The sequence below is a fragment of the Patella vulgata genome, chromosome 8 (assembly GCF_932274485.2).
Source record: "Patella vulgata chromosome 8, xgPatVulg1.2, whole genome shotgun sequence".
Classification (NCBI taxonomy): domain Eukaryota; kingdom Metazoa; phylum Mollusca; class Gastropoda; family Patellidae; genus Patella; species Patella vulgata.
This window is the reverse complement of record NC_065886.2, coordinates 29,186,265-29,200,723: the sequence shown is the minus strand read 5'-3', so window position 1 is coordinate 29,200,723 and position 14,459 is coordinate 29,186,265. Positions and strand designations below refer to the sequence as shown.

Genomic DNA, 14,459 nt, shown 5'->3' with positions numbered 1-14,459 from the left:
CAATGATACAGCGCGCACGTGCTAACCACATGATCACGTTTCGATACACCTATAATCGATCTGGATCCAAGCACTAACACTTACATAGGTGTTCCTTTGGGGTCGTTTATGAAGAAAATCATGTTACTTACTCACATACATGACACCGCGAACCTTTTTGTGAACCCTACACACCAGTTTTACCATATTCGGAACCGCGTCATTTCACCATAATCTAAAACGTTCGGATCAATTCATGAACCGACCATGCCATTTGATACCATCAGTGAATAAAGCTGTTGCTTGTGCATGACCGATATAAATTGGGTATCATATCATTCTTCATTTTATTCTTACAATTTAAAAGGTACACCACCCATGGTTGTCCGTCAACCCGAGCAATCCATGTATCCAAAACCTACCAGAATTAGCCTGGGATGTACTGGTCTCGTAAAATATACAAGGTACACCATCCATTGTTGTCCGTCAACCCAAACAATCTGTGTATCAAAGTCCTATCAGAATGAGGCTGGAATGTAGTGGTCTTGTAAAAACTGGACTTGGCATTGGTGACTTCCCGGGGACAGCTGTCCTCGTTAAGCCCCCCGTCCTTCACAACTGACAAGGAAAAACCACGCCGGAAAATCCCGGTGAATTTTATCGACTAACACTTAGATCGGGGGCGCTACCTTACTTAATAGTAACAATATGGATATTATTTTACAGTTGAACCCAGCGACATGAAAATGGAGGTGATTAGAGACACTGACCATCGTCCATCGTCAATTGTATGTAGTGGAGTTACTAGAATTATGAGTGAGGAGTGGCGATGGGAATGGCGATCACCCCCATCTTACCCCAATTGGTCAGCCTATCACAATAGAAGTGAAAGTAGGAGAACACTCAACAGTAACAACTGTTCTTACTCTACATGGTCAACTCTAAAGCTGACTACAGACACCGTTACAGAGCTGAGATGTATTTTGGGGAATTCTTATAATCATAGTCTTAATCTCAAGTTTAACATGACAGGTAGATAGATATCTTCATATACAATACTAAATGAAATGAGGTTTACCGTCTGTCCTACCTTTCTACACCAACTGTCATAACGATTTGTGATATAAGGGAACATTTGTATTTGCACGTCAATGTGTACCCAGACTCTTCGTCCCATCATAACGACTAGGCGCTGTTTCTTGCCAGACCCTTCTACCTTCAACATTGACAAATTCTGGCCAACAATGGGATTTAACCACGAACTTTCTGCTCAGTGAGCCAGTACCTCAATCACAGAGCCACCGTGGCTCCCAGTAGACATGACATAATTTTATTTTATATCTTTGATATCCCTGGACGCTAAGTTCAAAGGTCAATATGATTATCAGGTCTATTGATATGCACCTCGCTTGGGTGAATCTTCTATATTGTTTTATTACACTGCCAAGAAATGTTTTAAACCTCCAATCAATACAATTTTATTTTATTTCAACAATTCACATGCGCGTAAAGATCTTTAACAATGGGAAGACCGAGAGAAAACCTATGGGATTAGACAGGCGACCTTACTCCTTGTCACATACTACGTCACTTGACTTAATGACAGAACTTGATTTTATTCAGTTATCACGTTTACAAATAAAGACATTGGTGTCTGTATAAAACAAGGCATTGACATAATAAACACCTACACCAAGTTTAAACATGCAAGGTCAATTAGAAGGAAAGTTATTGTGTCCCAAAAAGTGTGACGGACAGATAGACACACAGACGAACCCATTTTAATAGTCCCCCGCTTTCTTCGAAAGGCGAGGAAGAATAAAGTATATGTTGAAAGATTCCCAATTATAAGATCAACCATCCAATATTTATAAATATCAAATGATTAAATTTATGTTTAATTTTAACAGATAAAGATAAAGTTGATGTTAAAGATAAAGTTGATGTTGAAGAATGTTCCAGCTGCGAGTGTAAATCAAAGAAGTTATACTCTACTTCCGGTAATCATTGTCCGTAAGTTAAAATATTTATATTATATTTTGATATTCTGCTATTCGACCAAAAAGGTAGCTTAGCAATTTGTCCCGGACAAATACGATTTTCATTTATGGTAGGCACTCCTTCCTCCATTATATAATGTGGCGTCAATCTTGGATGTTCACGATAAAAACTATATTCACCAATATATCTACTTCTAATCCTACCACTTGTTTGCCCTTTCAACGATGTTAACCTACTACCCAATCGTGTTTACTACTTAGCAATGTTAACCTACTACCCAAACTTGTTTACCCTTTTAGTGATGTTAAACTACCACTTAAACTTGTTTGTCGTTTCAGCGATCTTAACCTACCTCCTAAACGGGTTCACCCCTTCAGCGATCTTAACCTACCATTTAAACTTGTTTACCCCTTCAACGATGTTAACCTACAAACTAAACTTGTTTTCCATTTTATCGACGTTAACCTACCACTTAAATTTCTTTGTCCTTTTAGTGATGTTACCCTACCACTTACACTTGTTTGACCTTTCAGCGATTTTAATCTACCATCTAAACTTGTGTAATCCATTATAAAATTGTTACAATAAAAATGTTAACTTCTCACCAAAATCAATTTATCCCTTGAGTGCCAGAGAAATGTTAGCCTCTCATTTGAGCCATTCGGCAATGACACAGACGTTTTTGTAATAAAACTCTTTCATGTATAATCATTTGAATAGAACAGACTATGAACATATTTGCTGCTTTCATCTTGGGATACCCAGAGCTATGACTTCGCTATGGCTTGATGTTAAGGTTTCAATAGAATTATTATCTCTGAAACGTAATGGACGAAGATGAACATTCATTTTATAAATAATTAATTCCCCTTAGACATACCGCAGTTATGTCCTTGTTTTGACGTCAAGCTATTGTGTAACTAAGCGAGGTAAAACTAAGCGACATCATTGTCTTTTGTATTAGCCCTGAAGACGCCGTAAGACCGAAAGATCTTGGCACTAATGTAAAAAAATTAAATATAGATTATTTCATCCAAATATTAGTATTTTTTGGTATATATATATATTTTCTACAACTAAATACAAATACAAGCAAGTATCATTGAATACAGCCATTGGATAACCTATGGTTGTATTCAATGGTTTGGACACGTACTACTTTAGTCCAGAATGACATCACTTTCATAATTACGTCAAACTGTAATACTTCACCACTAGGCAACCACAATTTTGGTAAAAAAAAAGAGAAAGAAAAAAAGGGCGGAAACTTTGATGAATTTCAACGTTATTGGTGATGATTTGTTTTTTTGGTTTTTTTTGATAATCTGGATAGTACAGTGTATTTTGAGATTTGCATGTAGATATAGAACATACACAGAACTCAATGACCATTGAATACCGCTCGGGTTATTCAATGGTTAACTCGAGTGTATCGCTGCCGCATGTATATATATATTTGAAATGATTGATTGTTTCAGGGACTTGTTGAGGCTTTATAAAGATTGTTTATCAATAGAAGACTTAAATAAGTTAGGTTGCCCAGGTAAGTTGTCAGCTCAATTCGATGATGGGGAGGGGAATATTGTCCTATGTTGTGATACGTCGTAATATCTTCTTATGGAGTATACTCCACAATTGACCACGCTACCCTAACGGTTTTACGAGCATGGCATGGCTAAGAGGGGATCGTCCAAATTGACGATACCCTTATTTCGATTTCGCACAATGTAGCCTCGATCATCAAGTACGGAATACAAGAGTTCTAAGCGATTATTTCACCTTATGGGTAACTTGCAATGTGGACAGTCTAAACCATGTTCACGGCGTCCATGTGTGGTTGAGTTCACTGAACCTGCCTCGTAATGCCGAGTGACTTATCTAGCACTCAGGCCTGTAACCAGCAACATCACGATTGCTGAGAAGATTAATATTGTGATGGATCCAGGTGTCTTATTACAATCATTGGTGTAAAGCTGTGATTATATCGATACACAATAATATAAGCGTCATAAATTTAAAGGTGTAACCATTTACAGAAAGTTCGGTCATACCGAGCGTGACGTCATCACAGGCCCCAAGAATAAGAACAACTAGGGGATCAGATCCTGATCTAAAATATTCTGTAGCCGAGTGAGTAGCAATCAATGTTAGCTTAGTGACTAATAACCAGAATCTCTTGGAACCCAAAACAAAACTGTCAGATCTTTTTATTATGAACTCTTCTTTCTAGAAACAGTGTGTATACTGATAGCTCATTGAAGCTAGACCACTGTATTTTATGATCAGTAGTGGAATACCGCATTTTATCAGTGAAATAAAAGTGTTATTCCACTGGCTAAAGTAATCCATGTTGTTTTTACCTAAAATGATTGTAAAATCATAAAATAAATAGAACATTTGTCGTTTTGTCGTGAATAACATATTTTATTTCATCTCTAAGCAAAAAAACGTTTATATTTTCACTCATGCTACGCATTCGTGAAAACATAAGTTTTCTTGCTTCTCGATGAAATAAAATATGTTATTCACTCTAAAACGACAAATATCCTCTATTTATTGTGAACCCCTCGTTCTAGAAACAGTGTGCATACTGATAGTTCACTAAGGCGTATTTGTATTGTGAACTTCACGTTATAGAAACAGTGAGCACACTGATAGTTCACTGAAGTTCATTTTTATTGTTAATTCTTTTTCAAGAAAGAATGGGCATGCTGATAGCTCACTGAAGATCTTTTTTATTGTGAAACCACGTTCTAGAGACAGTGAGCATACTGATGGGTCACTAAAGCTGGACAGTTTGATTGTGAACTCCACGTTCTAGAGACAATGAGCACACTGATAGCTCACCGGAGATCCTTTGTATTTGGACCTGTATTTTGAATTTTTGTATTTTTCAGATCCTACTGGAGTTGGTATATTGACATACCCATCTGTTCTACTGCATCTCGTCTCGTTTGTGGTGCTCATCAATTGTAGTTTATGACTTAAGATTAATTAATAGATCAATACAGATATTGTGATATGCAAAACGATTTGCAACTGGAAAGAAACGACACCAATTAAAGGGGCATTATGAAAGAGTAGCTAAAGGGCTGGCAGTTGTCATTATAATAGCTAAAAACTAGATAATGTAAAGGGAATTTGCTGAAAATTTCAGTCAAATTGATCCACTCTGAAGCGATATATTAGCTTTTGAAGTTTAGGCCTAGCCTCGCCCATCATTACTAAATCGGTACGATAAACAAACATAGTCTCGGTTATCCATTTTTAGATTACATCATCAGTGAACGTTGAGCAGCAAATCGGATTCAAATCCAGTAAATATCGCAGGCTAGCGATGACATCGAGGGTTGATTATGGTCTGGATAATATAATTAATGTCTAATTTATAATTTAGATAACATTTCAGACCTAAAGACCTGAAGTAGACAGATTTAGCTTTTGCATAATGTATGTTTAATGTTAAAATTAAAATAAAATATAACTAAGCAACAGTTGATTGATAATTCAATACAGATAGTGTGCTAGTCAAATCAGTTTATAACTGGCAATTAATGGTATTAATTAATATCTTTGAAAGGCATTTAGTGAAAGTGATATATAACAGACATCTTGATGGATAACATTCACTAGGTTTATTAACTACAACGTTTCAATGATGATGCTCTCACCGGTTATCCGTAAAGCTGTGTGTTTATTGATATTAATTAATGTTAAAATTATATATAAAATAAAAGATGCAACATATTTACTTGTAATGTATCAATCTAGTTAAATGTATGGCGTGTAACGCTCTGGGGCTAGTTACCACCATTCGGTAAATCAATCGTTTCCGCCTATAGGCCACCCATTGTCTGTGCTTCGACAACAACTAATAATAAAATGAAATGGGGTTTAGCGTCTCTTTTTCTCCACAAACTAGGCTAATAAAGACGGGGGCAAAAGTCATGTTGTGTGCTATAAAGGAAACTGTGCCCGCGCAGCGGCGCTACAACCTATTCCTATATTAAATTCCAACTATACACGGGACCTAGGCTTTCGTCCCGCCCTGCTCCATATTACCAACACACCCGGGGTCGAATGGTGGTCATCATACCTATCGCCTACATGTCCTTATAACATCTAAAGACGGCTATAGAGAAGGGACAGCATGGGGATGAGGTTTGGGTTAAAGCACGAGTTTAGCACATTGATCAAATGTAACGCTAGAAGACACATCTATACCCACCATCAACAAGTTATTATGATAAATATCTAGAAAGTTTCCACGAGACACACCATAGCATAAACTAAACATGAATCAATAGTGGTTTGGACGGTTTCAAAACGAGTAAGTTTCCCAGCTATTTAAAGCACATTCTATGGCGTGGCCTTGTGAAATGAGGTTGATTGTCAAAGTAGGCACTAAAACTCTTTCCCAGATTTTTTGTTATAGATATACCATATTCAAAATTTTATATGTATATAATGTGCATAATGTATTACATATCGCCCCTTATCGGTCAAATTTTTCAATTGTTTGGGCGCTACTGACAAAAACCTACCATCTTATATACTTATGTCCTATATGTATAAATCGCCATTATATCGCCATAAACGGCTAACATTTTCTGCAGAAAATAACATACCGAGAATTTATTACGCATATAATAGTTTTAAATAACAATACATTTTCTGTGTACATTTCAAAGTGACCTGTTTTCGCACCATAACTTAATGCTGAACTCCGATTACAAAACTACAGAAATAATTAAATAATAAAAAAAAAACAGTTAACACCCTGAACAACCGCCATATTTGTAGAACCAATTTGTAGAACCAACATGGCGATCGCGTAGGGGTAAAAAAAAGCACAGACAGGCCACACCCACATCCAGTTTATGCCGTGTCAAGCAAAGTGTGCATTTCCGGTTAGCTAGTCAACTACCAAATACCTCCTGACTGATTGAAGTTTTTTCACTATCACTACTATCAGCTTACTGGATATATCATTGCTACACAATTATTATGTCTGATCAGGTATATATTATTTTACTAATTAGATGAAATCAGCCAACCACGAATGTCCACGAAGAAAATATCACCATCCAAAAATGTTTTATTTTAATTATTTCTGTAGTTTTTTAATCGGAGTTCAGCTTTAATAGCTGTAGTTAAATGATATCGGAAACAATTAATATCGCCGGTTTCAAAGTATCTTTATGAACCCTCATGTTTTTTGTTTCGACAAAAAGGGACGTGAAGTTAAATTGAGGGAAGGGAGACATCTACTACGCATTTAACTTTAGAAAAATAACCCAAAAGAATAAGAAATATTTAAACGTTTGTTGTCTGAGATATTGTGCATTTGCTTTGGTTGGCAAAATTTACACTTCTTGTTGACCCCCCCCCCCCCTTTGGTGGCAAATTGTGGATTCTCACAAACATCCGTCATATTTCAGTCTCACAACAGGACGTCTCCTTCAAATGATGTATTAATTATTCTAAATCTTAATTTTTAATGTAGGATCTCATCATTAAAAATGCCTATAGTCCCGCCCTTGCAAGTAGGATCGACATACAACTAGCATGTTTTGTCGTTCCAGTCACAATGTCAAGATGGCAGCGATGACGTCAAGCTCCGTTCTTGGTCCATAGTGCTTGTTTTACTAACTTGTCGATTGTCGACTTTATGTGCAGTAGCAAACATATTTTTGCAATTATCTTGTCGATTAAACAAGGGAATGGCAGTTGTGCACGATTTGTTATTGTGTTTAAGAACACTAATGACTACTTATACAGAGACTATTGAAAACTCATATAAATATCAATTATCTTTGACCGGCACTAACCAAACAGTCAATATAGAGCTGCGGGTTATATCTCTCCGGAGATATTATTTCCAAACGGAAAAAATATCTGGCTCATTTTAGGGCTAGTATTATTATTAAATACTCATAATATGCTGCCAACCCTGCTCCCCAAGAAAAGTAGACAGATCACCTGTCAAATTTCCATCATAATATTACTTTGCACTGCGTAGACCCTTCTTTAACACCACAGCTGATTCAGAAATGTAAAACGTTAAACCCTATTGCATGTTTGAAGTCATTAGGGATAGGGTGGGGGTATTGGTCATCTTTCTGGAGGAACATCATGTTGCACGAGAAAGGGCGTGCTGAAAGATGACGATACTGTTCCCTGAAGCGTTCCAAGCTATTATTTCGGCTGTCAATGTGAAAATTCTAAATCCAGTTCACTGTGATATTAGTCACGAACGGGGCCCCTGGGTCGTAGAGCGCACTTAACCTGCCTTAATATTACTGGAGCTAGTAATATTAATACCACCAGGGTCATATGTACGTAACAAATCGTAAGGTGTAACCATTTACAGCAAGCACCAGCATAACATCATCAGAGCCCCCCCCCCCGCCCCAAAGGAATAACGGGGTGGATAGCGCTCGGAGAACAGATCCTGGTTCAACAAATTTCAAAATGGAGTGAATCCTAATAAAATATATCATCAACCAACTTTTATACTTATGTCCTATATGTATAAATCGCCATTATATCGCCATAAACGGCTAACATTTTCTGCAGAAAATAACATACCGAGAATTTATTACGCATATAATAGTTTTAAATAACAATACATATCCTACATATTTCAACAAGAAGTGTAAATTTTGCCAACCAAAGCAAATGCACAATATCTCAGACAACAAACGTTTAAATATTTCTTATTCTTTTGGGTTATTTTTCTAAAGTTAAATGCGTAGTAGATGTCTCCCTTCCCTCAATTTAACTTCACGTCCCTTTTTGTCGAAACAAAAAACATGAGGGTTCATAAAGATACTTTGAAACCGGCGATATTAATTGTTTCCGATATCATTTAACTACAGCTATTAAAGCTGAACTATAGAAATAATTAAAATAAAACATTTTTGGATGGTGATATTTTCTTCGTGGACATTCGTGGTTGGCTGATTTCATCTAATTAGTAAAATAATATATACCTGATCAGACATAATAATTGTGTAGCAATGATATATCCAGTAAGCTGATAGTAGTGATAGTGAAAAAACTTCAATCAGTCAGGAGGTATTTGGTAGTTGACTAGCTAACCGGAAATGCACACTTTGCTTGACACGGCATATACTGGATGTGGGTGTGGCCTGTCTGTGCTTTTTTTTTACCCCTACGCGATCGCCATGTTGGTTCTACAAATTGGTTCTACAAATATGGCGGTTGTTCAGGGTGTTAACTGTTTTTTTTTATTATTTAATTATTTCTGTAGTTTTGTAATCGGAGTTCAGCATTAAGATATGGTGCGAAAACAGGTCACTTTGAAATGTACACAGAAAATGTATTGTTATTTAAAACTATTATATGCGTAATAAATTCTCGGTATGTTATTTTCTGCAGAAAATGTTAGCCGTTTATGGCGATATAATGGCGATTTATACATATAGGACATAAGTATATAAGTTGGTTGATGATATATTTTATTAGGATTCACCCCATTTTGAAATTTGTTGAACCAGGATCTGTTCTTCGAGCGCTATCCATCCCGTTATTCCTTTGGGGGGGGGGGGGGCTCTGATGATGTTATGCTGGTGCTTGCTGTAAATGGTTACACCTTACGATTTGTTACGTACATATGACCCTGGTGGTATTAATATTACTAGCTCCAGTAATATTAAGGCAGGTTAAGTGCGCTCTACGACCCAGGGGCCCCGTTCGTGACTAATATCACAGTGAACTGGATTTAGAATTTTCACATTGACAGCCGAAATAATAGCTTGGAACGCTTCAGGGAACAGTATCGTCATCTTTCAGCACGCCCTTTCTCGTGCAACATGATGTTCCTCCAGAAAGATGACCAATACCCCCACCCTATCCCTAATGACTTCAAACATGCAATAGGGTTTAACGTTTTACATTTCTGAATCAGCTGTGGTGTTAAAGAAGGGTCTACGCAGTGCAAAGTAATATTATGATGGAAATTTGCCAGGTGATCTGTCTACTTTTCTTCGTTTTCCAACTACAAAGGCTTCATTTTTGTGCAGACTAATGTTTACACAGAACCTCTGTTTCCGCTCGTCATGCACCACTTGTAATATTTTATATACTATACGGGTTATTTAAGTTCTCTAAATGGGGCTCTGCTTAATGTATGGAAGTCGATTACCTACAGGTGGGTGACAACGTGAACTGAGCTAAGTAGGTAGGTACCTTGCATTATTCTACAACTTTCTTAGACGGCTTAGAGGCCGGGAAACAGACATCATTCAAGGCCGGTATAGAAGCATTATGTAGATTTATCAAGGTATATTCAGATAGCATTTGGTATGCCCAGGAGGCATAAATTACGGGATAGAGACATCATTCGAGGTTAGGGATATAGACATTATGCCAGATTCTCAGAAGAACATACACACAACCCCTGGGTTAAGACATCAAGTAGATTTATCAAGAGGTGTGAGACTCTCGCCACAGTACACACGCCAAACGATAGAGAACTTATATTTAGCTTATATTTAAAGTCATTGCTGTGTGTGTAGTTTCCTGCATATCACTTTTCATCTCTCATTGAAACTTAATCTTACACCCGGTCGACACACCGCAACACCGAGACGAGATCTAAAACTACTTTTTTTATTAGGTAAGATTCTGGTGAAATAATATGTGAAATAAATTATCAAAAATACCTTTCTGCAAGCGGTAACTCTGGGTGTTAATCAATGAGGATTCTGACAAAATGTCTCACTGTTCTGCTCCGACTGGACTAACAAAGATTGGCATATGCCATACAGTGTGCCGGACAGCGGCAAAACAGCCTATTCGTATACCGAATTACATCTACAAAGGGATCTTTTACGTGCATGCCAAAGTGTGCACGGAGCCTCGGTTTATCGTTCATACGTTGTCCCTTGCCAGGGCCTCCGCTCTGCACCGCTGGAACCACGCCGGAAAAATACCATGAACTTTCGCAGTTTTATTTGTGATCGTAAACTACAGTTTAGGTCGTTTCTACAACTTTATTATTTAAACCGCTATGCACCAGTGCTCCACGTTCTCAATAACTTGTATATAGCTTTTGATGGCTGCTCTGAAAGTCTTGGTGAACTCTGATGAAATTCACTCAACACCCTCCTTTATAACCCCCTAATTTCTTTACGTCATAGACTGACCTTGGCGTTAATTTCCTTCCTAAATGTGGGATAAAAACCTTATTTGGTTGCCAAAACATGTCATAAACAAGATAGAGAGAGAGGGGAAGAAATGGGGTTTAACGTCCACTCGACACAAACTAGGTCATTTCGGGACTAACATATGGTTTAATTTTATTTCAAAAATTCGCTTGCGCATAGGGGTCTTTAGCAGTGGGAGGAAACCGGAGGACCCAGAGGAAACACACGAGGTTGGATAGGCGACCCATATCTTTGTCACGTACTTCCAGGGATTCGAAACCACGTCAGTTGACTCAATGACAGGCCTTGTGATACAGCGCGCACGTGCTAACCTTTCGGCCATCCAACCCTCCAAAACACGATAGAAATTTTATGGATATTTTGACAATGGTAAGAACATAACCAGTGTTTCTACCAAAATATCACTGGTTTTTTTTATATACATATAAACTCACCACTCAATTAATTTGAATACGTGAGATCTGACTCTATCGGAAGTGTGAACATAATACTTAGTTAAAGATACGATATTATTACATTCCTTTCGACGCCGAAGACAGGTAGTAAGTAAAACAGGGAATAAAAAATATGGGTATTATGAGAAGTAGGAACCCTTGAAAACGAGGAATCATTGCGAAGTAAATAAATACGATAAGAAACTTCATGCATAAAATATTTCAATATATGATAAAAGTTCAGTCCTATAACGATTTACACTCCTATAGTAAAACACAAAACATGACTGTTTTAAACGTTCATCCGTTGACTTCCTTCCCAAAATATGGAATAAAAATCCCCATACCCCAAAGACCGGGAGGAGAACATTACCTTATTTGGTCTACCAAACACATGTCATAAACATATAGTATTCGATGGATATTTTGACAATGGTAAGGACATAGCCCGTGTTTTTACCAAAATATCACTGATATGTTTATCTATATACACATCATAGTGTACGTGAGATCTGACTCTATAGAAAACGTGAACATAATAATTAGTTAGAGATACAATATCGTCGCAAAGACCATATTATTACACTCTGCCCTGCACCACTGATAAGGGGAAACGAAGCCCTAAATATGTTCGATCCAAGTAAGGCTACCGGTATTGACTCTATAGGACCAAAAATTCTAAGGATGTCGATAGACTATATTTTTAAATCATTAACTTATATAATAAATTTATGCATCTCAAACAATATTTTCCTTGAACAATTGAAATTTGCTAAACTTATCCCAATCCACAAGAAGGAAGACAAGGATCTACCAAATAAGTATAGGCCCATTTCTGTCTTGCCCACAATATCAAAAATAATTGAAAAACACATTAGTTCTCAAATTACAGACTATTTTGAAAAATACAAACTATTTTATGAATTTCAATCTGGTTTTAGGAAAAATCATTCATGTTCAACAGCCTTATTGAGAATTACAGATATCTGACTGGAAGAAATAGACTCAATTAATATTACCGGAGTTGTTTATCTCGATCTTAGTAAGGCTTTTGATCTTATAGACCATAGATTAATCCTCCAAGAATTAAAAATATACAAATTTGACTTGAAATCGCATAAACTAATTTCATCCTATCCGGCATTATGAAAGCAACAAGTAGTCTTTGGGGCATGTCATTCTACTGTCACTGATGTTACTGATCCCACAGGGATCCAATATTGGTCCTTTACTTTCCTTGATTTTTATAAACGATCTCCTACTTCATGTAAGTAAATGCCATACTGATCTTTTTGCTGATGACAGTACCCTTCATTTCTCTAGCAACAATCTAGTTAGTATAGAGATTGCTCTTCAAGAGGATTTACTAAATGGATTTAATTGGTGTAATGATAATGGTATGGTAATCAATGCTAAAAAGACCAAAGCCATGTTAGTAGCTTCAAAACACCAAACAAACACAAACAGCTTATCATTAAAAATTAATGGAGAATCATTAGAAAATGTATCGGAAGCAGTTTTATTAGGACTTACTGTTGACCAAAATTTAGATTTGAATCTCCAAATTAACAAAATTTCCAAAATCATATCCTCCAAAATCTACCTCCTGACAAAGTTTTTAAAAACCTTATTTACCACACCATCTTAGAATTTATTTTTCAACGGCTATATTTTACCATGCTTAGATTACTGTTCCACAGTTTGGGGTAATGCCAATAAAGTTACAAACTAGAGGTCCTGTATAAACTTCAAAAGCGTGCGGCAAGGAGCATTTTGGATGAAAAACCTGATATACATTCGGCACCTTTATTTGAATCTCTAAATTGGCTTACAATCTACCAACGCATTCAATACAACCAAGGAATGCTCACCTTCGAAATTCTAAGAGACAAATTGTCAACATATTTATATAAATCATTCTGTGAAAATTCTAAATTGACTGAAACTACCGGCCATGACATTGAAATCAGAAAGTCAACTTAAATTAGCAATTCCAAAAAGTAAGACAAAGTCAATGACAGGAACATTCCAATATACCGCTTCTGTATTCTGGAATTCCCTACCGCAAACTGCGAAACATGCGTCTTCAAGTTTTATCTTCAAAAAAAAGTTATTAAAACACGTTAAATCTTTTAACACTTGTTAATCACTGTTGTCCTCTGAATGTATGTTTATTTGCCTTTTTTTTTCTTTCTTTCTTTCTTGTTTGTTTGATATTTCTTTTTTATAAGCTTATATAATATGATATAATGTTGTAAATATTATTACTGTGTAGCTGCTAGTTTTATAGGGTAGGAGGGACATGTTGAAAATTAGAACTCATGTACTAAATATGTTCCCTCAGAAAATAATGTCATTATTATTATTATTATAAACAAATAAAAATATTATGGAAGAAATCTGACTGATCGGTGTTAATAGGGGTCATCCAATCAAAAGTGAAATTATTTAATCTGTTTTTACAAATGTAAATTGACGTCCTTTCTCAACACAAAGTAGGTCGTTTCGGGACTAAAATATGGTACAATTATATATCAATAATTCGTTAAGCAGTTGGGTCTGGATGTAGGAGGACCCGGAGAAAACCCACGAGGTTAAGAAGCCGACTCTACTCTTTGTCACGTACAAGTGTGGAATCGAAACCACACCACTTGCCTTAATGACATGACAGACCTTATGATCTAAAGCGCACGCGTCGGGCCATTCAGACCAGAAGCTTTTTGATTTATTACCCATTCCCCCATCCCAAACCCCTACCCATGCCTGTGAGAGGCCAGTCAGATTTGAAGTAAAACGCAGTCAGGGTTCTAATAAAATATAAAATTCGGCGTGTTAAAGGAAAGAAAACAGA

The 14,459-nt window shown here is 36.6% G+C and overlaps 1 protein-coding gene across 1 annotated transcript in view; it reads left to right on the top strand.

Moving 5' to 3' along the window:
• Nucleotides 1-6,148, top strand: part of LOC126830208 (uncharacterized) — a 30,942-nt gene extending 24,794 nt beyond the window's left edge. Inside the window, exons 14-17 of the mRNA XM_050560546.2 lie at nucleotides 706-1,011; nucleotides 1,890-1,992; nucleotides 3,459-3,523; nucleotides 4,878-6,148. Of these exons, the coding sequence (XP_050416503.2) occupies nucleotides 706-1,011; nucleotides 1,890-1,992; nucleotides 3,459-3,523; nucleotides 4,878-4,963 (560 nt within the window). The 3' untranslated portion in view covers nucleotides 4,964-6,148. The remainder of the gene's footprint in view (nucleotides 1-705; nucleotides 1,012-1,889; nucleotides 1,993-3,458; nucleotides 3,524-4,877) is intronic.
• The last annotated feature ends 8,311 nt before the right edge of the window (nucleotides 6,149-14,459 follow it).